Source organism: Athene cunicularia (genome assembly GCF_003259725.1).
Source record: "Athene cunicularia isolate RWA chromosome 8 unlocalized genomic scaffold, athCun1 chr8_part1, whole genome shotgun sequence".
In the NCBI taxonomy this organism is placed as follows: Eukaryota; Metazoa; Chordata; class Aves; order Strigiformes; family Strigidae; genus Athene; species Athene cunicularia.
In genome coordinates, this window is record NW_020799109.1 from 21,618,414 (window position 1) to 21,644,338 (window position 25,925).

The following is a 25,925-nucleotide window of genomic DNA, read 5'->3' on the forward strand; positions in this document are numbered from 1 at the left end:
ATGATACGGTAGAAAGAAATTTAATTTCTCAATCTAACGACTGATGTTTTTAAGACTGCTGTATTACGAAAATATTCTATTTTGTTGAAGTTACTCTGTGGGGCGAAGGTTAGGGATTGTTTTAGGGCTTTTGATAAAAATCTGAACATCCTTAACTGTCATAAAACATTCCTATATGACACAAAATATCTTTTTTTAATGAGTAGTTGTATATGCTTTCATGTGTCACAAAGGTTTTATTGTCAATACAGGAAAGCTGGTTACAGGAGTGGTTTAATTTGTCTCTTTAGCTGAACTCGGTGTCTCCAAATCCTGTGTAACTGATTGTAAGGGATAACAGCCATCATTTCAGCTAGGCAGGAGTGGAGCAATGGAAGTAGAAGAGTAACTTTTCTCTGGTCATGTTGTGTTGTAATTTGTTGGTTTTTTTCGCCTTTGTAAGTTCTTGAAACCTAATTAGTAAGTTTTCAGTTTTGCAACCAGTATGAAAAATAAGGCAATTTGTTGTTCAGATTCACATGGGCTTATATTGTAAAGCAGACTTGTAAATGTTTATAGACATATATATTAATAATATAAAAAACATTCATGAGACTTAAGGTGGTCTCAGCTGGTATGTTGGAAGAATCAGCAATCAAATGTCTTCAAAGTAGATCTGGCAAAATGTCAGTGCATTTAACTTTTTTTCTTGTTCTTAAACAGAAACATTTTCACAAATGTTCTTCCTTTTCTGTGCACCTAATTTCAAAGGGTATAAAGAAGAAAAACTCAGATTTTGTGAGGAACACAGCTTGCAAACAATTTTTCAGATACCCGTCTCTCTGCTTTATGTGACAGCCCAGCTTACACTAGTTGTTACTTTCCATTTATGCCAAAATAAATAGCACCTTATTCCTTTTTCTCAAGAAAATATGCCTCCTGCCCCGCCCCCCCAACCCCCCCAATTTCTAATGAGATTGTGTAGCTAGCAAACCCCAAACCTCTTTACAAGAGGTTGGCCTCAGCGCTGTGGCTGTCTTCTAACAAGGGCAAGCAATACGGTGGCTACCAGGTGCTACACTGATCATTTTGGCTTTGAACCTTTTCCTTTGTATTTTCTCTCTGATTACTGTCATCCCAGAGAAGAGCTATGTCAAGAGATAAATGTTCTTCTACTATGAGTAAGAAGAAAGGCAAATTAAGGAAAGCAACTTGACTTCTAACATTGCTCTTCACTTCCCCAGAACAGTGCAAATATGTGATGCACGCATACACTCGGGCTGGAAGAACAGGCAGCTGCTGCTTTCAGATTCTCCCTTGTAAAGCCCCGATCAGGGAGTGAGCATAAACAAAGGAAATAAAATGGTGGAAAGAAAAAGAGTAGGAGAAAAAGAGACTGAAGCGAGAGAAGCCAGCAGCATGAGATAAAAACTGGGCAGGGCAAACGATTGTAAAGCTGGGACTAGTATGAGGCTTCAAAGTTGCAGATTTGCTAGTAAGCACCAATGTTGAATAAGAAGGGGTCTACCAAGCAAAGCTGAGAATAAAGAACATGCACCTGAGAAGATACTTTTTTCTCAGAAATAACCACCTTTTCTCAGATTTTTACCACTTTCAATTGACCCATAGCCAGAACTGCAATTAAGCTTCAATATATTTTATAAAAAATAGTACTTAGTTTACTTTCACATAAGTGAAGAGATACAATTGCACAATGGTGGTTACAATGGTAGAAATACATACTGTTGATAAAATGTTTGCAAGATATTTAAAAACATACTGTACAGCACCACATCTGAAATTGGGTGATAGCAAAATGAATCATACTCCATGTCCCAGTAAATTAAATTCCTAAATCTTTCTTTTGGAATAAATAAAAAATACAATGTGCAATACATGTCTGAAACTACCAATATGTTTCCTGAAGTTGAGCAATAGATTAAAAATAAAAATGAGGTAAAAAAAGACATTCATGCATTTAAGCCACCATTAGTCTCTGACTCTAAAATAAGGCAGATCATAATCTTCTAAAAACTGTCTTTAGCCACTTAATCCTCTTTAGTGCTTTTCAAGACAAGGTCCTGACAGACCTTGTATAATCATGAGTTAAGATGCTTTTATTTCCAACAGGTCATTTTTGACAGGCTCAGCCATATTTGAAATGCATTATATGGTAGAAAATGTTGCTTTTCCTTAATGAAAAAAGAAATGTAAATTAAAAGGAATTGAGAGAGATGGATGCTTTTAAGAGTTTATCACAAATGACACTGATTTGAGGGAAGGAGGTGAAGGAAAGGGAATGGAAAGAAAATTATGTGTCATCTTCAGTTTTAATGACATGGAAAAGGGTAACGTTAAACAGGACTTGATGTCCGTTATTCCAGGCATAGAGAGCTCTATCTCTTGCATTGTAGTCAAGCATGGATATGTGAAAATACTGATTATGGAAAGGAATGTCTGTATACTCATAAGTGGAAGTTTTTGTGGAATAAGAATAGTAGACCTTGGCTCCTGTTAAGTGAGAGTTAGTAACATACAAAGTGCCACAGATCATGAAGGATTCTCCAGCACTTCTCTTTGGGTAGCCTGTGCTCCAGCTCTTCAGCACCTCCAGTGTATCCTGGTTTAGCTGGCTGATGACAATGTTGCCTGCATTCTGGTTGGTGGCATACACAGCCCATAGCCCAATTTCATCTGCCATCAGGTCAATATCAGAAAAGCCACCCCAGGTGTAAGGGTAGACATTGTGAAAGCCAGCATACTCAAGGCTACGCTGTGCAAGCACCCGCCCAGTGTCAAAGCTGTATTTGATGATGATGTTGCTCTGATACTTGTTGAAATAGAGGGAGCCATTGTAGACAACGTGGTTGGTTCCTGCCCATTTGAATGGAAGGTTGTATGTCCTTGATTCGGCCCCACTGACAAAGTCTGCAATTGATTTATATTCACGGACAATTTTATTGTTAGTGTAACTATCCATGTACCAGACCTGGAAAGAAAACAAAGATTGGGAGTAAACACCTGGAACACAATCTGTGGTACATGATCATGATATGGCATGATGGATGCACTGCAGAAGAAGAAGAAAAAATTTTTAGGTATGCAGCAGTCCATCAAAATACAATATTGTCCACATTCCTGTTACAAAAGCATGAGGAACTCTTAAATTTCTGAATCAAAATTTACCAACACAGGTGAACTCTCAAGGTGACTGTTGCTAACTACAGTGTCTGCATTTTCAGAAAAATTTAATTTTGGATCATTCAGTGTTTGGGTCTCTGATATATGGGGCTTGCTTAAATATATTCTCAGAGACTAATAATCAAAGAGAGAGATGAGAAATGGCATGTGATCTAAACTTGGAATATGCTTAGGAATAAATTTGGTTGAATTTTTTTAGCTGAACCTCTAATCAGTGAAAAATAGTGTAATCTTGGTAAAGAAACCAAATACAATAGCAATGAAACCAGTAAAGCTTAGGAACCATTTTTTTTTCCTTAAGCCAAAATAAAACAAAATACTTTTTTTTTTTATGTTCTGTATGCCAACTTACCCATTTTTCTTTCATGCATTTTGCCTTTTCTCCTTTTAGTTTGTCAGAGGATAAATCAAATCCTGACTAATAAAAGAACAGAATAATTTCTGGAGATATTTTCTGTGCCTATTTCAAAACTGGCAGTAACAAATTATCTGTATAAATGCCAGTTCAGCTCCTCATCTTCCTACTAGTCAAGATGCTGTGAGGGATACGGTTTGTTTTGCTGGCACATAGGTATTTGTGTTGCCTTAAGAGGGTGGCAGAGGGGGAATGTGGACTCTGGCTGGGGAGGGGGCTGCAGGGTGTGTGGGGAGAGGGCACAGGGCAAGTGCTGGTGGAGACAAGGGCTCATGGGGATGGTATGGAGCAGCCACTGGTGCTCTGAGGTGGCTGAAGAAACTTCCTCAGGACAAGATGGGGCTGAGCAGACCTTGCTGCTCTCCTGAAGATAATCAGGATTCCCAGGGTCAGTAGTAAACCTGCATGGACATAGAAGGCATGGGAGAGCTGCATACAAATCTTTAGTTTACCATTTGTATGTTGTCTTATCTATTGTCTTTTTTTTTTTTTTTTTTTTAATTAACCTTGTGGATCTCACACAAATGAAACATAGTGTTTTGACTTCAAAAGCCCTTTGATGGAGAGAGCACCTCCTCAAAGCTGTGGCCAATTTGAGATCCTACTGCAGGATAATAATGTAACTTGGATCTGAGGAGGCAAAGGGTCTGAATACAGCTTCTATGGGGCCTAATCCTGCAAATTTTTACTGTGCTGCATTATGGGTTATGCTCTTGGGTAAAAGTGTTGATGTTTATGTTTTATTACTTGGGTTCTTAAAGATCCAAGCTCAATTAAATATGGTAGGAAAAAAAATATTGTGTAGTCGGTTCAGACAGGTGTATGTCATCGCTGAAACAGTTGAAGGAAATGGCACAAAGGTACTTAAGTAACTTCTGTCTTTGGATATTTTTGAACCAGCACTGTTGCTTTATCTCTGAAGATGTATAACAGTGAAAATGATGGAAGTAGAAAAAACATGCTTGCAAGTGTAACCTACTAGGGGGAAAATATCTTTTTGAAGATTAAAATAAACCAAGTAAAACTCCAGAAGGGCACAAAGTATTCAGTGCCTTAACATACTCGGTTATTTTTCTCTGACGCTAATGGATCTGTCATCCAGGCTCCAAATCGGGTTCCGGATATCTTGACTGTAATGGGGCCTGTAATTTTCATCAATTTGCCACATGCTGAAATTAGAAAAACAAACGCATTAATGCAAATAATTACACAAGTCTCTTTGACATCAGTCAGAGTACAAGACCAATTGTTCTAAACTAAATAGTAGCTTGAGGGGATTCAGGCTTATGAAGATGGATTTTCATCTTCACCATATGACCTTTTCCACATCAATCAGTAATATAAGTATGTAAAAATATACAAATAAAAATTTCTGTATATTTTTGTTTTTATATATTTAAAGCACAGTTACATTTTCTGGGCATATAGAAAAATACAACCTAGTAAAATATCATCTGAGATGAACTGGGTAACATTTAATAATAAATGAAAGGAAGACATAATCCCCCTCACTTTTGCCTTCAGAAAGTTCAGTGCCATGCTAGGATTGATGGATGTTTCAGTTTTCCATTGACCAGGGTAACAAAGAGGTTAAAGCAGACAGGAAAAAATGAGCTTGTACACAAAATGTATAGCTGTAAACAAATGCCTGTGTCTGACTGCCCTCTGGTTACACACATGTAGCCGTTCCAGCACTAGGGGCCTGTCTGAAGTTAAGAGAGAGAATATAAGAATTATTCAGCAACCTTGGCTGTATCAGTTGGCTTCTAATCCATTAGGCTGTCTCATATTAGACTGTCTGGGAGGAAATGATGAGAGTCGATACGATCTTGGGTGCTAACCTTCCTAACAATTCAAAAATCTATATTTTAGGGGACATTAATAACATACCTATTAGCAACAAGCCCCTGGCGGAATTCATATGTTTACCAAGAGGCTTACTATCTCACAAAGGTTTGTAGGTTAACAGGTGAAGTAGCATATTTTTGAAGAAAATATTTTCCAGAAAAATGTAAAAGGAACTAACATATTTAATTAATTTTTTAAATTTAAAAATAAGTGATTCTCCATGATACATGATTATGCTGTGTTGTATAGCCCTATCTATCTAGGAAATGTGGAAAACAAACTGCATCTGGTGTTGAGCGTTTATTTAGTCAGTCCAAAAGAGAAGGTCACATCAAGCCTGGATTTTCTGCTTTATGTAACTGGCAAGGAATGTATTGTGCAAACTTATTTCAGTCAATTAGAAGGGGGTTAATGTTGTGGTGACAAGTCAGAGGCTGCTCACGGGGATTTTGTTCACAGCCAGGGAAGTGTAATGAAACTGAAGATAATTGTGTACATGCTGAGACCTCAGTGAGCAGGGTAGGCTCTGTCTGTTTTCTGGGTGAATTCATAGACATTACTATTTACATATCTCAATCTATGTATCTTACAATGTTTTGAAGATATTTTGGAATTTCCCATTTTAAAGGATATTATAGGTTTTCTACAGTTGATTATCATAGTACATAGATTTTTATTTTGGAATTTCTTGTAGATAGGCTGCTAGTATTGTGTTCTACAGCAATGAACTGCTATTAGCTTGGAAATTAGAGGACTATATCCCATCAAGGTGAAGGCTTTTATTTTTAGGTGGTATGTTAGTAAATAGTCTCAGAAATGGGCACAAGGTAAACTCAAACCTTCAGAGGGGTTTAATTTTGAATAAAATTATCAGAAACCCAATAATGAGTAAAACAAAATCAGGAAAAAAATAATTACTCCTGAATTTGTAGTCTTTAATTTGGAGTTTTAGAATTAAAATACAGTGAATGTATGAGTTAAAAGGTATACTAATTGGTGCATTTAAAACACAGTATAGAAATTAGTAGGAAAATGTAAGCAAGCAAAGAATTTGGAATTCTGAAACACTTGTTTTTTCTATTTAAAAAAATATCCGGGAAGCTAAACGTGGAATCAAAAATAAGCTGTGAAATTTCACTTCTGAATGGACAAAACTTAAAGAAGAACCCACAGCAGAGATGTGGGGGTGCTCACAGAACCCACCTTCTGCACACGGCTGGGTGTTGGGGCAGGCATGGGAGCGTGCACAGCGCCACAGGTACCCTGAGCAGGCAGCGCTCAGGCAGTGGAGTCAGAGTGTGGGGCAGCGGGCTGGGTCTCACAGCCAGGGCAGGTACGTGTGAACTCATGGGCTGTCTCAGTGGCGTGTGTGGTAGCGGATTGTGGGGAGCAGCATGGGCACGCATCAAGCTCGAGGCCCGACATCTCCAGCAGAAGAGGTGTAAAAGCAGGGAGTGTGCTTGTAGTCCATGCCAGCTGTTGGTGGAGTGTGTGCACTAACTCCATGGCTGTTTGTGCGCGTGGTGTGCTGTGTGTGACTGGAGCTTTTTGATTCTAGTTAGAGACAGGTGTTCAGAAATTTGTAGGCTGATGAATGTTTCTTAAGTATCTAGTACTGTCGTTCATCTGTTGTATTACTTGTAATGATCCCAAATGTATAATTCACTGATTGCCAGTTAATTACATGTTGTTAATAATTAATAAACCTCTTCAGTCTTGTTTTGGTTTAAACTATATGAACTGAGCCACTTTCCCATGACAGGAGTCAGATGCTTTTAGAGAATATTTCAAAATGTATTGAGATACAATGTGAAAAAAGAGATGACATTGAACTTCAGCCACTAAATGATGAGACAGGGTGTATTTATCTGATCAGATTTTTATTCCCAGATAGCATGTAGTGATTAAGAAAAGAAGACTTGTTAGGAGAGTTGCTATATAGCTGAGGGGCAGCTGACTGGAAAAGTGACAAAGCTTCTCTTTTCAGCATAACAAAACAGAGCATCTTGCAAGAGGCATGAGGATTTTTTTTCCTCCTGCCCTATAGTATATCCCATCTTTTTTTGTCCTTGTTCATTAAACAGAGACCCATAAATCTGCCTATTTGTGATACAATTTGATGGAACTGGGATTTAAAACTGAGCAGTAATACTACAAGTAGTTTTTCCACATATGGCAAGCCATTCCCACTGCAGTGATAATTCATATCCTATCAGCAGGTTTCTCTGTGAACCTCAGCAGTACCTGAGGTCTGTTGGGCTACTTGCTGACAGTGTGGGCAGTCAGAAGGAAGCAGCAGAGCTGTCAGGGACCACCTCTGTCTTGTCATCACAGCCTCCTTATAGTTGGGAGAGCCTTAGGCACAGGAGCTTAATACATGAAGACTCCTCCAAAATTCTAGTCACATAAGTCTAGTACCCTGCTATTGCAGACAGCCTTTTTATAAAATTATTAATATGATTTTAAAAATGGGGAAATACTGTTTGCCCTTGCCTACCCTTACCCCAACCGCAGATTGTCTCAGAATCTCACTCTTCTGTTAATTTGAAAAATGTTCATGGCCAAGTACATGGTTGTCATCTCTCTTTTCTTTTGAGCAGCCAAACCTCAAACATTTGCTTCCAGACACATGTGGACTGGAACCCCTTATCAGTAAGTCCTCATAGTTGAGAAAGAACTGCTTGAAAGAACAGGACAAGGACCCAAAGCAAGTCTTGGCCAAATGGTCAACTTGATAAATCAGTTCATGCTGTTCTGAACTGTTGCACAAGTAACTTTCATAGAAATAAATTGTCCCAAGTATTCCACAAATCAACTGGCTTGTTAACTGAACCTGTTGCTGACTGATGATGCAGTGAAATGTGAGACTAGGAAAAAGTAATTGTGGCCAAATTGTCCTCCCCTCCTCATGGAAATCCCTCAAATTCAGATCACAAACCTTCTGTCAAACCTTCAGAGAGCCCTCTAATGCAGTATTGCTTCCAATATGTGTTCAGAAGTTAAAAGAATCAAGTGAATGCAATTAAGAAAACAGTAAAAGTAATTCCTCCTTCTTCAAGATAAGGGTATTGTTTTGTCCAGTTCTGTCTGTTGGAGACCTGCCTTCAAATGTGTGTACCATACATTACAGCAGACCTATAAAAATTGGCAGAATTGGGATCATTTATGTTTTGTTCATTATAAAGGAGCAAGTGTGCTGTCTGTGCTGAAGTATATATTGACTTACTAGTAAAATTACATAATTTATTCCAGATGAATATCACACCATTTTGATGATGTTACTACAATGTGCAGTTTATCAATCTGTTTAACACTGAAATAATTAACAATACTGACTTTATAAAGTTAAATTTATAAATTCCCCTATAACTTCCTCAAGCCTGATCCTGCATTTGATGCAGAAGTTAAATGAGTAACTCTTGAAAGAGTAAAGCTCAAAATGACATTTAGCAGTTCACTGACAAAGCAAGGCGAGCTTTCTGTGTGGTTGTAAGCACTTCCAACTTTGCATTCAGTGCAAAAAATTTTCTTCACTCCTCCACCAGAATTGGAAGCAGCTTCTTGTCTGCTTAAGTGTAAAATGTGTTGATCTAATCCCAGCCTATAGTCTTAGCTGCAGAATAAACCTTATCATTGTTTGTGTGGCTATATTAAAATTGATCTTGCATGCTGCGATTTCTTGCTAGGGAACTGTGATACTAATATACTGAAAGGCAGGATCATTAACACTGTTGTGGCGTGGCAAGTCTGGGAGTCTGAAATTAAAAAAATTCCACTTAGTTTCCAGTTGAGACTTTTCTTTAGCTCATTTTGTATGTAGAGAAATAGAAGATAGACAGATGTCATGTTGAAATAGGAAACACTTCCGGGCTATGAATTTTCCATAGCAGTGAGGGGGCTGAGAATTAAAATTGGCCTGTGCATTTTTATTAACATGGCCAACAACTCCATTTATTTTCCTTTTCTTCTTTTTTTTTACTGACAGAAAGGGGACATATGAGGCTATGGAAATAACTCTTGTGATGGTGGGAAAGGTTGAAAAGTTTTGATATATAGTAAAACTCTGCTCTTTAATTCCCTGATGGGAGAAGGAACAGATGCTAGTGAGAAGGTAGGTGAAAAATATCCCCATACTAGCAAATGTCAGGAAGTTCAAGAACACTAAGAAAAAAAGAGAAAAAGTGATATTTCTAGGCATTTTTTACACCACTAAGAGGTTCATATGGGGTTACACAGAAAAAAAGATTGGGATTTTTAGAAGCACTCAGTCTCTTTATTTTGAAATATGCAGGCTGCCTACATTAGAAAATCCCAACCATAACTGATTCTAGTAACTGGAAAATCAAACCTCTGTTTATCCATCCTCAATTGAACTGTACAAGGAATATCGCATCATGCAGAATCTGGGTCTTTATGGCTTGATTCATCTCTTGTAACAGTTTTGTGCTGTGGACTCCAGTGAGTCTGTGGTTTCCTGTATTTATTTATATTAAGAAAGAAGCTGACCATGAAGTAAAGCGACCATTAAAAAAGAAAGTAGATGTAGTACCCCTGTAGGCTGGGAAAGTCTATGGGGCAGAACGCATCTGGAAAGCTGCTCCAGAGTGAGCAAATACCAGGAGAGAAGGCTGTGACAGACCAATTGGATGGGAGCTCTTTTGAAGATAGCTAGGAACAGGTTATTGATAGTCCCAGTCTCTGTGATGCAGACGAATATTGGTAGCTGCTATATATAGCAAGTTAGTGTATGATTTATAGAAGGATTTGCGAGGGAAATAAAATCAAAACATTCTCTTGAAGTGTTCATTAGCATCATTATTCTATTTATTGTAGGTAATAAATAGGGGAAAATAAAGTGAGTGTTTTTTTTCAGCAGTTACACAAATGACTTCCAGGTGTTTTACTACTTGCACTTTTCTGCTTATGGTCAAATTTGTTGTAACATTGTAATGTGAGGGAATGAAGAATTAGTCCTTACTTAATGGGTGTATATCTGCTGTGCTGCATAATACAAATCCAGGAAGCACTACAGCAATTAGAGCTTGCTGAGAGGAAGCCTCTGGATTCTTCTCCATGTGTGCAATGACTTGCTGTGTAATCTTTGGGAAAGTAATTTATCCTCCTGGGCTGCTTGTTTCTTCATCTACAAAACGGGGATAACAATATGTGTATCTATTGCACAGTTTTGTACTAAATGAGATTTGTAAAGATCTTAAAATCTCAAAGGGAAGGATGCTTTGGAAGTACAAGTATCCCTGTAATCAATAAAGTAATCTTATGCCTGCACTAATACCTCTTCTGCCACTGATGTAATAGCATTTTTTTGGATACATAGAAGATTTTGCTTTTGAATTTCTAACCAAAAATGTTACTTTAAAATATTTAGATTCTACATTATAATTGGATGTAGCTGTAATGTAAGTGAATCCCATGTGTATCTACTCTATTTCTTCGTACTTCATAAGCAACATTTGACAGAGTATTGGCTTCTATGAATGCTACCCATATAATTTTTTTCAAATTTCATAAACACATTATGACAAGAATAGGAGGGTTCTAAGCATACTGTTCAACCTGCATTCTCTTATAAATGCACATGCCGTACATGATCGCCAGCAAAGGACCCATATGTGCATAAGTGTATGTGAATTTGTGGTGTGTGCAATCATACGCACTTTGTTCCTACATGTTTAATTGCATGCACTATTTTAAAGTTCTGTGGACAAATTTCTCAGCATCTTCAGCCTGATTTTTTTCTTATTTCAAAGAGAAGGAGCAAGTCTCAGTTATCACAATTGCTGTGGTAATCATTAAACCGTGGAGAAAGTAAGACAACTGCTTACTGTATGTTAATGAGTGTTGAAAGTGTTGCCAGTGCAGATGGAAGATCCCTTTTAAGTGGCCAGGACAATATAAATAATGCATTATACTGCTGAAAAACACCTGCTAGGGAGAAGAATGGAAAAAAGCTATTACACATGCTGGTTAGATAATTATATTGTGAAATGGAACAAAATCTGTGAAGATTCAAGCCAGATTCTGTGGCACATTAGGGCCAGTCTGCCTTCTGCTGCCATAGGCTTCTGGCTTTCAGATTGGCATGGACAGTCACAGCTGGATCATCTCCAGCGTGGTGAATGTGGCTGGGGAGAAGGTGTAGGCATTGCTGATCTGAAGACACGGTACCAGCTTTCAGGTGTTACTCACAGTAAGCCTAACTGAAGCTGTTTTTACTTTAAAAGGCACACAGGGGTAGGCCAGAAAAACAGGTAGTCCATTAGTAGGTAAGCATAAAAGTCAATTAATCATGTAAAAACAGTGAGTAATACCAATAACGATGAATAAATCTGTGTTAGAGCTTGAGAAGGCCAACCCCCTTTTAATAACGGATGTGCTTAATAATCTATTTCATACAAAACTTTTCTCTTTAATGAGAAAACTTGAATAAGGGTTTTTTACATTAGTAAATCAAGAAAAATAAAACGTCTTGCAAGAATTCAGGATAGACAAGAGGGAAAACGTGGGTAAAAAATAGGGAAATAAACCCTCTGAATACACACAGTCATTCTGATGTATAAAATGTATCTTACACAGTAGTCACTTCACTAATCAATGTTTCAAAAATATGCTGTAAAAGCAAAGAAAAACAAGATACTCATTAAAGATAAGTTGATGATCTTCTGGTGTCTAATAAACTTATTGGCACACTCACTATCAGAAAATACTATCTATTTATATGAATTTTCTTGCTTGCTGTGGTATTGTAATGCAGCCATTTTCTCCTGCCTGCCTCCTGTCAATGCAGTAACGTGCTATTATGTGTGTGTACTGAGGGGAAAATAGGATCATAAGAAATTTCTGTTTGAAGAAGTCTTTCATGTATTTTAGCCCATCATCACTGTGCTATTTCTAGTGTAAAATAAAGAAATGGAAAATAAATAATTTAAGAGGCTAAACTAACCTAGATTTTTCTCATTTCATTGCCTCACAAAAATAAAGAGGCACTGCTTATCAAGTTAATAACATACTTCATGTCATGTGTAGCATTTAAAAGTAAACATCTCACACTTGATAACTGAGATACCGATCACGGGAGTGAAACTTGGAGTTTCTAGTTTATTCATGTTCAGTGGTAACTTAAATGTAATTTACGTCTCACAGAGGGGCCGGATTGTTTGGTGTAGTAATCCAGATTGCAATAGTGATCCATTCAGGAGTCTTCACAATGCATGCGTAGGCTGCAGAGGGGGGATGCTGCATTGTGATTGTAAAGCAGGTAGGTACTAATTATCCCTCTTTGGGTAATGGAAGTTAAGAATGACACTTGATAATGATACTTTAGACTTTTAGTTTTGGTATCTGATACTGAACTAGCACTGATTTTCAGAGATGCTCAACATTTGATTTTTCTAACTAAAGCCAGCATGTGAGCAACCAAGATGGAGGCTGCCTGATGTAAATGTAGTGCAGTGCTCATAATGACTGTTGCTGTGCTTCCTAGGAAAATCATGCTTTGTTCACTTAAATTAGGGTAATGCTCAATTATGTCGTATTGCAAATTGAGAGTAACACATCCCTCAACATGAATATTACAGGTCTAAAGATTGTACAGTCAGAGTGGCCTCTCAGATGTCATAGCAAGATGACAGGGTTGTGATGTGGATGTCTCAAAACTGAGCGTAGTCTACTTCCCACTGAATTTTTTTTCACACTGACGTTCCAAAGATGACCCAAATAGAAATGCCTGTCTCAGCTTCTTTTAAAGAATATTTGTAGCTCTCCAGCCAGTTGCAATTCTCTTAGATTATAACGTTGTTGTCTGTTATAATTTTCCACCTTAATTCATTCTGTATACAGTAGGGCAGATCATTATATAAGACATAATGGTGCAAAATTAAAATGATATAACTGAACTTAGGTTGAATTACTCTTGACTTTTATTAGAGTAGCACAGATCAGAATATAATGCAGTCTTTCATCAAACAAGAAAAAATAAAACTTCATCTTTCTATAGGGATGCAACTAAAAATATACATGTGAGGGACCAAATTTGCCATGAAATTGTTAACTTACTGAGCTTTTTCATGCAGTCTCGAAGCCTGGTTTCTAAGCTAAGTACACGCTGGTGTAGTTCCTCATAGTCATAAGCACCAATTTCTTCCTGAATCCCAGTGAGGACAGTAGACAGATTCCTAATTTCCTCCTTGAACTGGGTGATTAATTTGGCATCGGTTTTGTATTGTTCCAGAACTGGGATCAGTGGCAGGAGCTCATCCATCTTTTCTTTCAACTCCTGATAAAGGCAATCAAATGTGAGTTAGAGCAGTTTAACAGAGTTCAAATCCCCTAATTCCCTTTAATGTAGTATTTACGCCTGATTATTAAAATGACTTAAAAATTATTATTGATTTTAGTTACAGATCTATTATTAGTATATTGTGAAAGTCTTGGAAACCTTAGACTTAAGGGTAGTAAGCAATAGATAAAATGCATGAAAGAATAGTTTTTCTACTGGAAGTACACAATTACCTTCAAGTGATCTGAACCAAATTCTGTTGAAGGTCTGACTTTCCATCCAGAGGATATAAATCCCCACTAAGTGTGTCTTTCTTGAGAGGAGGTGATTTGGCCTGAACACAGTGATGTTAAAGGTCATGCCTGTTTTACGGTACTGTAATAGTTGGTGAGCCGTTAATTTCTATGTCACTCCTTAGAAATACTGATTTCATTTTTTCTCAGTAGCTGTTGAACAGAGTTTAGTTCTGTTCCAGCCACTGTGATATATACCTCTTTCTTCTGAAGTAAAAAATCCATGGTTCTTAACTGCACTTTATATTTCTCATCCTGCTGCATCAGTAAGTGCCTTTAAACTTCTTCACTGATCTCTCTTCTGGATTATCACAAATTGTTTTTTTGCTGTGTGCTCTTGTTGTTGTGTTGCCAATCCTATTCTTAAACACTGATTAAATAAAATAAGGCTCCACTTTGGAATCTCAGATTGTCCCTTTCTCAGACTTTTGCTGAGTCTCATACTTTGAGAATTTGTCTCAGTTTGTAACCTATATTGGCTGCTCATCTTTCATTTCTTAATTATTCTTTTAAATACACTAACCATAGGGGCTTTATTAAATTTAAACTAATTGTTTGAGGTTGTTTTTTTTTCAGTTATTATTCTGTAGAAAACCTCAAAGAATCCTTGCAGTCAAAAGGTTTTGCTTTATTGAAAAGCATACGGGATTGTCCCTGAGGTATCATCTGTATACAGAGATTTGCATATCTTTTTGTAATTTGAGGAAACAGCAAGACTTTCACGAGCAAATGCCAGAGAGACACGAGCAGATGCAAGCCTGGACAAAACAAGGCAAAGAATGGAAATGAAGATTTGTTAGGTACCAGCATTAGGTGGTAATAGAGGTTGGGAACAGATGAGGATGCACAGGGAGAGGCTTGAAGGGGCTAAAAAATCAAGTCCTGAAGAATAGCTGGAGTAGTCAGCAGGGTAAAAGGGAAAGCAAAAGAGAACTAAATGGAAGCCCAAGCACAAGAAAGAGGTGCAGAAGCAAATGTGGTTGGAGGTTAGCGCAGCTGTGTGAAGACAGCACGTACAGTTTGTTGCATCACCCGTATTAGAGGATGCAATAAACAGGGTAGAACACTTCCAAAATATGATGATGCCAAATGCATTTTTGCTAAGGAGATGTGGAAGAAGCTGATAGGTACGGTCAGCACTTGAGCTGCTTGAAGATCTACCTCTTTATTTTTGCCTCTCAAACATGTTCTAAGACAGCTTGAGAGTTCTGCAGTATCTCTTCATCACCTAGCTAGTATATCCATATTGTTTTAACAATTGCTTTCATATTGGATTTTTTACTCAAAATAAAGACTTATATGTGTTGTTAGGAAGTATATTTTGCACACAGGCCATCTTAATAGCTCAAAAACTTCATTTTAAGTTATATGCAGATATGTCATTATAAAGGAATTTGTGAGTATTGGGAGTTCGATTGGTTCTATTCTCAAGGGGTCTTCCAATTATTATTAATTCTTCCAAGCAGTATTATTAAAATGGGCAGAAAGAAGTGCAGAGTCTTTTGTCTACAGTTAAAACTATTTTTGACTGTTTTTATTAAAAACTTAACTGGAGCCCACTTTATGCCTGTTAAAATGTATAGTTATTTTTTCCTTGACGACAAGGAGAGTAGGCTTAAGTTTTTGTTACTTTATTTCAAAATTATGAACTGAGGCTTTTGTTCTGTGGAGCAGTGAACTGCCAAAAATCATGGGTAAACCATGATGGAAAAAATGCAAAGCTTGTAAACACTCGGAGAGATAAAACGTGTTTGAGACAATTAGTGAAGGTAGCTTATTCCTGATTTATGCCAGATGAGGTATCATTTGAGCAAACTGTTGTAACTTTTTGTGGTAATCAGGTATCTCCTGGCTGGATAAATGCTGATTTGACTTAAGTATGACCATATGCTCAAGTGTGATTCGGATCAAATTTGTTGTCTTTGGTTCTCATCAACATGGAACCACAGCGTTAGAATATCTCATTTCAGTAAATGATATATATCTGGTATTGGTTTTGGTATTTTCATGATAAAATAAATTTTATTGGTTTCTGCTGGCACTCCTAGCTTGTGCTATGATGAGTGGTACAAGAACTAATTTGTATTGCAACATGGATAGGTGTTAGACACAGTCTAGCACTTTGTGCCAGCTGATATGAGGGGTTATGCTATATCTACAATGAGTTTCTTTGTCTCAGGAAAGATAAAGCACTGGAAATTTAGTAGATCAAATTTCAGAAAGCCAACAGCATATTTTATCATGTTGACCTTTTAAATTACTCTATAACTTGATTGGCTGGAAATCTGTTCTATACTCCTGGAAAACTGTCAAACTGAAGTTAAGTGACTGGCCAATACAAATATGGAATATTTAGAAGGTTAGAGTACTGCAGAAATATGCTACCTTTGACATAGTGTACCAGACATTCAGATTTTGATATTTTGTTCCCATGGAAAACTATAATGAGAATACAGAACAGATAATGGCATTATACAAATGTGGTGCAGTTCTAGCAATGAATGACGAAGGCAAAAAAGTTGGAGACATTTCTTACTACCTGAAAATAAGTGGAAGTATGTGCTCAAACTCTCACCTAAACTAAGAATGATGACATAAAGTTTGGTAGTCATATCATTAATGTACTTAATTCCTGGTATTATTAAGACCCACTGGATATTCAGTGTCTCTGAAAAATAAATTAGCTATGTAATTGTTTAGATATCTAACTTTAGCACCACTTACAACATTAAGTCTATTTTATGTGAACTTAAATATTCATAAATACTTTGAAAATATGTATTTGGTTAACATAATGTAATCCTCAGAATGTATTTTCTAGATCTTACTTTTCTGCCTCGCAGTCCTGAAATATCAATTTATCAGACTTGATATTTAAAGAACTTAAATATGCTCCTGTAGCATTATATCTTAAGAGTACTTCAGATAGCTTTTTCAGAATACACAATGCTATTTTGTAATCTCTGCAACCCTCCTTCCTCACAAAGATTGGCTTGTGGTTTTTATTGTCATTAAAATTCCTTGAAAGTATTTTTTTAATCACACAAATGTGACTGGGAATGATTGCCCTCCTCCCTATCCCAAATTCAAAATAGCAAACCTTCAGACATGAAATTGGATCTTAATTGTACGGGATAAAAATGACAATAACCTGATTTATTACAGGCTTTCTTCCCTTCAACTGCAGTAAATGTCAGGCAACAGTAAAAGTGCAGAACTCTCTAGTTGCTTGCTATTAATTCCACTGGATCTCCCCATTTATCACTGGAACTTGAATGAATACAAATTTCTCAGTATGATATGCACATTGATACAGAAAAAACAGGAATCTGTTTATAGTGACATTTCTCTAATGACTTAATAATTAATAGTTACTCCCTATTACAATTAAATTGAACAGAGCAAAAGATTACAATCATAAAGGAAGATTTATTTATGATTTTCTTTTTGATGTTGCTCTTGTATGAGCATTTCAAGCTGAGATCTTAGCAGTCCATGCATTGCTGCTTAGTACATTGCGTCCAGCAGGCTTTCAAAGTTATTGTTGAAATAGAACCTACTTGAAAATGCTTTGTCATTAATGTCTTCCGATCATCTTCAATTTGCCGAAACTTGGCCTTCAGCCCTTTCATTTGTGTTTCCATTTTTAAAACATACTGGAAATCCCTCTGAGTCCGTAGATTTAAAACTTCAATAGATTGGGACATATTCTGAACCTGTTAAAGAAGAACACTCTAAATGCACTTTTTGTTGCTTTACTTTTTTTCCTGGTGAGGTAGTTAAACATCAGGCAATAAACTGTGCTTATGTCAATGCTTTAGTTGCGAGTCATTTATACCACAGTACAGTTTTAAATTCCATAACTACATGATAGTCCAAAAATTGGGGAATGGGGATAACATAGGACTATCAGCAGCAAGACCCCAAAGCCATAAATGGACTAGGTTCTTTGAGGTAGAGAGAGAGAGAGAGATATCCTTTCAGCACCATTATCAATGGGTTCAGCAGAGTCTACTTGAACACTTGTAGTAGATGCTGACTGTTTTTCAGGATGTGCTGTATAGCATGAGGGACAGGACTGAGATTTGGAGATGTTGGTTAGTATGAAGAGCATGACTTTCACTGCTAGTAGGCATTTATATCATAATTCAGTATAAGGAATTCATGAGATTATCCAGAGATAAGATGGGGTGTGCCCATGATCAAATAGGTGTTTGCTCATGATTTTGTAAGTAGATATAAAATTAGAAATTTAATCCAATTGTCTCGTTAGAAAACCAAATTTTTTTACAGATGAGAAGTAGTGAATGTTCAGGTAACTTTTGTAGACCAAGTGATTTTGTAGCTATAGCGGACACTTTTAACATAATGAGGCAAGAATAACTGTTATGTAGAGTAAATGACATATATTTTTTAAAAGTATCTGTTACAAAAGCAATTCTTCTGCCAGTCACACATTTTGCAAGTACAGTTATTCTATTTCAGTAAGTGTTTTGTTTTCACAAAACATTAAAAAGTAGACTGCTGTAAATGTATTAGGCACCACACTGAAGCTTTGGCTCAAGAGAAAAAAAAAAATAAATTCTAGCTTCCTAATAAAAGACAAACCCAGCAGTATTCCTGTTGTTTGCAAGAATATGGACTGTTTGAACTGATATTCACATTTGAAACTAATATATTGTGACCTACAGAATGTATGGATTCAGGAAATACTCTTAAAAATAGTATACATTAGTTATCGCACAGTTGCCATTAGCAGTTCTTAGTATTTTTAATGAAAAAAAAATAATTTCCTATTTATTTGATTTCTAATTGTTGAAAGCAGGCAAATGAAGTCCTTCAGGTCTTGGAAGAACTTTTGAGTGTGTCCATTTGGCAGAAGATACATTCACAAAGGCTCTAATTAAATGAGTGTGCATGGACTTAGTGAAGTAATGATGTGACATTACATACCCATAATTACCACGGTTCTAATCATAAGAAAATAGCATTCAGAGACTGATGATTTAGGTTCTTCTATGTGGCAGCTCAAAAACTATGTTGAGATCTTAACACTGCTCCAGCCCCCACCCCAAAAGAAAGTAAGATTTTAGTGTTTGGAAAATATGCTAGAACAAAGACTCTGGGGACTGAAATCTTCCTCTGTTAAGTAAACAGACAGCATGAGGAGAGGTAGCTCCTCCTCTGCATGCTGCTTCATCAGTGTCCTCTCCCTGCATCTCATGCTATGGGCTCTGTCACAATCTGAAACTATGTCCCTTCTGAAGTTCATGGAGATTTAGGAAGGGAAAATCTGCAGGGATTTAGCACTATATTAGCACTGGAGTGATTTTTCTATTGCTAGAAAAAATACTGAAAATTGTATGCTAAAAAATGTATTTTTATTCTACATTTTATGTTGCTTTCTGCTGCTGTTCAACCACCATCTCAGGCCTCAGGTTCTGTACCACCAGCTGTGATACAATAACTATAACCTTGGTTACTTATACAGGAATGCAGAACAATAGTTTGTGTTTTCACAGTTGCTGCATTTTTTCCATTGTTGATGTAAAATAATACTTCAAACTAATTGGTTTTACTATATATTCAGTAGTGGATAATACTGGAAATAAGAATTGGGTTGTCTGGGGAAAATTTGCACCACCAGAGAATGAATAAATAGTATTATTTGAGGAAAGAGTAAATGAAAGAAAATTAGAACTGTTTCTCTTCTGTACATGTTGCTTTACAGATGCTGTCATGTCTATATCGCTTTATTTGTTGATAAGAGACAAGGAATGACCTTCAGGAGACTCATGACTGAAGCAGAAGCTGTAGTTTAAATCCCACAGCAACTAGCTAGTTTGACGTTGGATTTGTAACTGTTTGTACATAGAAAAATCAGTCCCGTCTGTGTGGAAGAAAGAACTTTGGGAGGAGTGAACAAGAAAAGATGCAACTTCAGTTTGCTAGGTAAGTGGCTTGAGTTGGGAAAGGTGTGATATAAGGAAAATAGACAAATAAGGATCAGTGGTGAGAGCACAGGTAGGGGATCTATCCTGAAGAAATATTTTTATTAGATAACTTATCAGGACTCCATTATGTATTAAACTTAGAGGGAAAGGAGTGGATTTCCTTGGGAAGTTTACAGTCATCAAAAGGAGGAATTTGTTGGGAAGACTTACCTTCTCTAGCAGTTGTCTCAGTTGCCTGCTTTTGGCATCTCTTGAACATAGGTTTTGCTCTGGTGCAACAACAGTGCAAATGCAACGGCCATCAGGATCCTGGGCTGAACTATAAACTTGCCACCCTTCCTTGGGGCTAATCTGAGTCTGTAATGATAAAATAATAAAAATAAAGGGAACTGAACTGATATTTTTGTTGTTTGAAATTTTTATTTTTACAGTATACGTTTGCAATTAGGTTCCTCCTAGTCAATACTTACTACTCTCTTAACTAATTAGATTGGTGGTTTTGCAGTTTTGTTGTATCTCACATATTTGTAATAGTTGTCTAGAAGTGTCCAGCACACATTGTTCCCAGCGTGGATAAGAACAGTTTTCAGTTTTCTGCTTGTGATTGAACACCAGCTAGTTGATTTAATAATTTGTAAAGGGATGTTACAGTTTTTCATCAGCAGAGAACAAACGTCCTTTCAGCCTGAATGACTTTTACTTTAGAGCAATGGAAACAACAAAGACGGAAGAGAACAGCTATAAAACCCCAAAGAGAGAGCACAGGATATGGGACTCCCACATTGGGACCTGGCTCAGCAGCACTTTGGGATGCGGATCAGCAGGTTTGCCCTTAGAAGACGTAGCATACAGAAGACTGTTCTCTGTTGACTGCTACCACATGTACACCAAAGGGAAGAGAGGCTTGTTGCAGGGTTGTACTGAAAAGCGTCTGGTTAGTTTAGGTGAATGGGGGTTATGGGAAGCATGACACTGCAGCTAAGACACTGCACATCCTTCAGTGGGACAGAAGAATTTGGGAGTAAGCAAGAGTTCTTGTTTACAGTAACCATGACTGAGAAAGAAAAGCAAAAAATCACATTTGCTTGCAGAGGAGGCTAACACTGCACTGCATTTAAAGTCTGTGTGATACCTTGTAAGACTAGGTATCTGGTTAATAAGATGTATAGAAATACACACCATAAGAATGAGAGAAAGTGATATAATTAGATGAATGAAAAGATTCAGGTGATGGCATTAAAACTAGTGGACACATGAAGCAATTTTTTAACTTTATTTTTAAACTGTAATTTAAAGTTAATATGCAATATCCTTTCTTAAAAATATAGTATTGACTATTGAATTTCATAGTAGAGATGCTAGTGGATGCCACTGAAGTCATTTTGGTCTGAACACATTTGGAATCAATTACTAGTTATATTATAAAATTGTACTCAGTGTCAGGACAGAGAGAGATTATTTAAACTGGCAAACTTTGATTTTGATACTTTACTGGCGGCTTAATGCAGAATAAGTTGCAGAGTTCCTCACCTCAAAAGAGAAACAATATATTTGCAGACTGAGGTTAGAAAAAGAGCACAGACCCTTCAGAACGATGACTCTTCTGAAGAAGTCACTGAAGACAGCAGTGACCTCTTCTACTGCAGAGTTAATTGAAAAATCAAAATGTTATTGTTCCCCTGTTTTGCAAGGAAAAACAAAGTGTCATAATGTAGATGACTGTAAAAAGAGGACGGCTGAACTTGCTTTAGGGTTTGCTAGAAAGGTGTATCCGGATTTCGGTGCTAAATTATACCGCCTCTATGGTGTCCTCTTCACCGCAATTTTTAGGGCAAAGGGAATCTAGTCTAAGACATGGAGAACAGTAAAAAATAAACAAATTACATATGCAAATACAATTTAAATTGTTTTTGAGCAGCTACTAAAATTGTGAGCTTGAACAAGTGAAGCCTATCAAGGCTGATAACCCTTGCAAAGTGTAAGCTCTGTTCACTCTGTAGTTTCCATGATTCTCTGTAGAATTTATGCCATGTTGTCATACAAGAGCAAGGAAAATGATTTTTTCCTGAAGTTCAGGAACATGTTCAGGAATCTAGAGTTTGTGATTATAATCCCTTGGAGCAGAAATACTTAATATAAATTTAAGAAAAATGGTGATATTTGAGCTTTATACCTGCTACATTTAGATTGGTAGCAACTGGTTTTACTGCATTCACGTAACTGTTCCACAGTGGAGAGTGTATGAGATACGAGGATCATGCACAGTCTGCAGTAAAGCCATTATAATCCAGGCTGTGTTATCAAAGGTACTTAGATATTCTAGTGATGTCATGACTGTCTCTCCTGGCTTTATCTATGGGAAAAAAAACACCTTTATTGATTAACTTAGCAGATATTTTCTTATGGCGTCTAACATATGGGTTGATTTTAAAAAGTAGCTGCTATTTGGGAAAATATTTCTCACAGTGAGAGACTGTCAGGCCAAATACAACTGCATGGTTATTGACTGCCTCTGCATAAATAAGCACTCTCATAGTACTCCTATAATTTAGGCTACAGTGCTTAGCAGCATTCCGTGGTTCCCTGTATTTGGGCCATTAGGGTTCCTTCATTAATTAGGATGGGTAATCACAGAGAAAAACAATCATGTGAATGTAGGTACACTTTGACCACCCCCCCCCCTTTTTTGCTGTGCTGTGCAGGGAAAGAGCTAGAAGGCGTCAAAACCTTACAGAAGCTACTGAATCTACTTTTCAAATGCAGGCTTACTGCTGACAGGCCTTAGTAAACAAACAAGAAGAGAAATAACAAGTGGAGAACAACAATGATAATAAATTATGCTAGCTCCTGAATATTTGGGGAAAACAAGAGTCCCTACAAAGAGCAATACTAACCATTGCCTTAGAAGGCTGCTGGGCTACAGACTCACATCACTTACCTCCAAAAGATTTATTTTTTCACTTGCACTTTTATATATTCTGATAAAACTTAGTTATCTCCACTGATAGTAGTGACAGGGCAAATGGCAGTGTGTATACTTAATATGGTTGCTTAAATATAAACAGTATTTTTTAGTTTGTCTTGCAATTTCAATCCTGGGACTGGAACAGAGCTCAAAGAGGAGTCCCTTTCCCTGACCCCACCTCCTTGTACAATTCTTCCAGCTGAAAAGAGGAAATTGGGAGGTTTTGTTCTTTTTTTCCTGGTACAATATACACAATTTATGAACTGTGTATGTGCTAGGAGAGAACTGCTGGAGAAATACATGTGCTGCACTGTTCACAGGACAACCTGCCAGTGGATAACTCTGGAAGGCAGTTAAAAACCAGTCAGCGATGACCTCAGTATTACTAAGCACCTGGGGGATAAAGTCTCTCAGCCAACATCTAAAGTTTAGAGAAAGGTAGCAAATTTGTGGTGCTTGGTTTTATGCAGAAAGAACCCCATGTGATTGAAGTTCTTTGTTTTTTTGGTTTTGTTTTTTTTTTTTACCTGGCAGATGTTGCCAAGCTCAGATAATCAGGTTTGTGTGATTGTTTCCCCAGCTCTACTGGCACTCCTGCTACCCCTCTTGAAACACAAAATACACGTATAACTCCAACTCAATGGGTGCAAATAGCATGACTGAAATAATACTTTAGAGGTAGTTGTATCAGCAGTGCTCTGTTGTAGCCACAGGAAGCTCAACAGTTTACACTACTTGAAATCTGAACATGTAAATATATATAAACACATATATATGTGTATAAATATATACATATATATATATGTACGTGTGTTATAACTAGCGTGCATCTCATAGTTACTCAGCTGCAACTTTAAACTTGGATTTAAACGTGACAGGGAACTTTATTACTTGTAATATCATATTGTCACAAAAACTAGCAATATATACTGTAGTTCAATGAGCACAAGTTACATTTAAGGAAAATAAAAGAGCTTTTCCTTGTCCCCTCACCTTGCTGCTCTAAACCACAACAGAATTCTTTAACATCATTTAACTAATTTTAAAGCAGCAATATTTAACTCTAAATGCAGTGATTTTCTGCAGTAATGTTTTTCCTGCATGCATACATTCAATTAATTAAATATTGATTAGTAAATCCATCATTTTCAGTTACAACTAAAAAACTAAGTTCTGAGTATAGCGAACTACTGTACAAATAGTTAAATTTACATAACATACTATTATGTAAACATCTGATTGCAGTTACACAAAAAGATACAGAGAAGAGTCTTTCACTAAACATTTAGGATAATGTCCAATTAAAGTATTACTTTAAGTTTTAGGATTCCCATGAGTAGTTAATCACAGCTTTTCTCTAGGTCTTCATTAACAGAGACTGCTGTATATGAGCATCAAAGATACAGAGTGGTATTTGTGTCACTTGTATTATTCCTATATCAGCCTTTCTAAAATTCTGGTACCTAACCTCTTAGTACCAATTTTATTTTGCTTCTAACAGCTATTTATTTCCTTAACTGTAGTCCAGTAAAGGAAAATGAGAAAGAATCAGACCCCTTACATATTGTAGTAAATAGCTAATATGTAACATTATTCAGACAAAAAGAAACACACTGCCAGATTTTTTTTTCTTTCTTAATAAAGCAATACATTTTTCTGGAACAGTAAACATAGGAAAAAAGTCTAGACAAACAAAATTAAATTGCTCTACTATTTTTAGCATTTCACACTCAAGATGAAGGCATTTGTTCTAATATTTAAGGATGCTATTTTAAAATCTTTCCTTTCATAGTAAGACCGCAACATGCTCACCAATGTGCAGCTTTATGATGCCCAAAGAGAAGCATGCATTAAGTGATGACAGGAAGATCAGTAGCTTAAAAAGAGATTTACAAAGAGGCAGCAAACTAAAGCTTTTGCTGTCACTTAAATACTACTTCAGCATTAAGATGGCTTGCAACACATCACAGCTACTTACTAGAGTATCTGAAGTGGTTATTCTGGTGGTATTTAGTCCTACCAGAGATGGGAGAGTTTGGGACATCCAGTTAGAGATCATTGCCATGGTACTAAGAACAGCACCAAGCTTCAGCAGTGGAGGACTCATTGCTGTGGAGCTAATGAGTTTTCATAGTGACTGATTATCATCCCAGTGCAGGCTGGCAGTGAGAGGCGTGACTGCAGCACACAACATCCACAGCACGAAAGGAGATCAAGCTACCCAGATTTAGTCATCCATTAAAAACACTCATATCCTTATTTGCCCGCTGTCTTTCTGCTCTAACAAATACTTATGACTATCTTACACTGACCACTAAATATACGGTCCTTTTTATGCTAAAAATCATTGCAGCTTCCAGTGGGAGATGGCATGGGTGAATTACCTCTTTGTAGGTGCTAGAGACTCAATTAGCACTTAATTAGTTCAGTCCTTGCAGAGTAGTTTGTGTTCCTGTCTGAAATGCAAGAGCCCAATGATAAACCCAGACACAAATAACCCCTCATTCCCCATCACTGCTTTGGTAGAAATATGCTGAGGTTTATTTCTAAATATGATACTAGTCCAAGTGGATGGGGAAGGGGGAGAATTGTCAGCCTGCTCACAAAAACACCAGAAACCTCTCTAAACTTTTCTTGGTTTAGTTGATCTCACATAAATTACAAACATCAGTGACTTTATAATTTCCACAGCCTGTTATTAAGATATTTGGTGTTCATAAAAGAACATTAGCAGTAAAGATTCACATTTCTCAGTGTTCTTGTTAGTTTACAAGTTTTTATACTGAGAGTTATTGCATTACATCCAGAGCTAGCAAACCAAGTATCTCTTCATTGCCGTTTGGATGAGAACAGAAGACAAATTGTGGGCTCATGTAGCATTTTGAGGGTTCTTTTGTCTTTAATCTGCTGTTAAATCTACTGTTCTCTAGTGCTGTAGAATGATTTCCAGGTTCAGTAGCAATTTATCTTTTTC

General features: G+C 36.9%; 1 protein-coding gene across 3 annotated transcripts; it reads right to left on the reverse strand.

The window, feature by feature from the left end:
- Window positions 1-1,615: 1,615 nt before the first annotated feature.
- OLFM3 (olfactomedin 3) lies at window positions 1,616-25,107 on the reverse strand. 3 transcript variants are annotated; one of them, XM_026854128.1, is made up of 6 exons: window positions 24,972-25,103; window positions 20,197-20,343; window positions 17,593-17,748; window positions 13,517-13,736; window positions 4,658-4,764; window positions 1,616-2,968 (listed from the first exon to the last, which is right to left on the reverse strand). In XM_026854128.1, exons 1-6 carry the CDS (start codon window positions 25,056-25,058, stop codon window positions 2,291-2,293), a joined length of 1,395 nt encoding a protein of 464 aa, XP_026709929.1. In that variant the 5' UTR covers window positions 25,059-25,103; the 3' UTR covers window positions 1,616-2,290. The 3 variants fall into 3 exon arrangements, with proteins under 3 accessions (XP_026709929.1, XP_026709928.1, XP_026709931.1); XM_026854127.1 differs by having other exon boundaries at window positions 24,930-25,103; XM_026854130.1 differs by lacking the exon at window positions 17,593-17,748 and having other exon boundaries at window positions 24,930-25,107.
- Between the last annotated feature and the right edge of the window lie 818 nt (window positions 25,108-25,925).

What these genes read in the sequence shown, in the direction of transcription:
- OLFM3 (XM_026854127.1), bottom strand. Translation starts at nt 25,058, where the DNA reads ATGAGTCCTCCACTGCTGAAGCTTGGTGCTGTTCTTAGTACCATGGCA. An exon ending in TAACCACTTCAGATACTCTA is followed by an intron (nt 20,344 to 24,929) that starts GTAAGTAGCTGT and finishes TTATCATTACAG; the next exon opens with ACTCAGATTAGCCCCAAGGA. An exon ending in CGTCAGAGAAAAATAACCGA is followed by an intron (nt 2,969 to 4,657) that starts GTATGTTAAGGC and finishes TTTTCTTTCCAG; the next exon opens with GTCTGGTACATGGATAGTTA.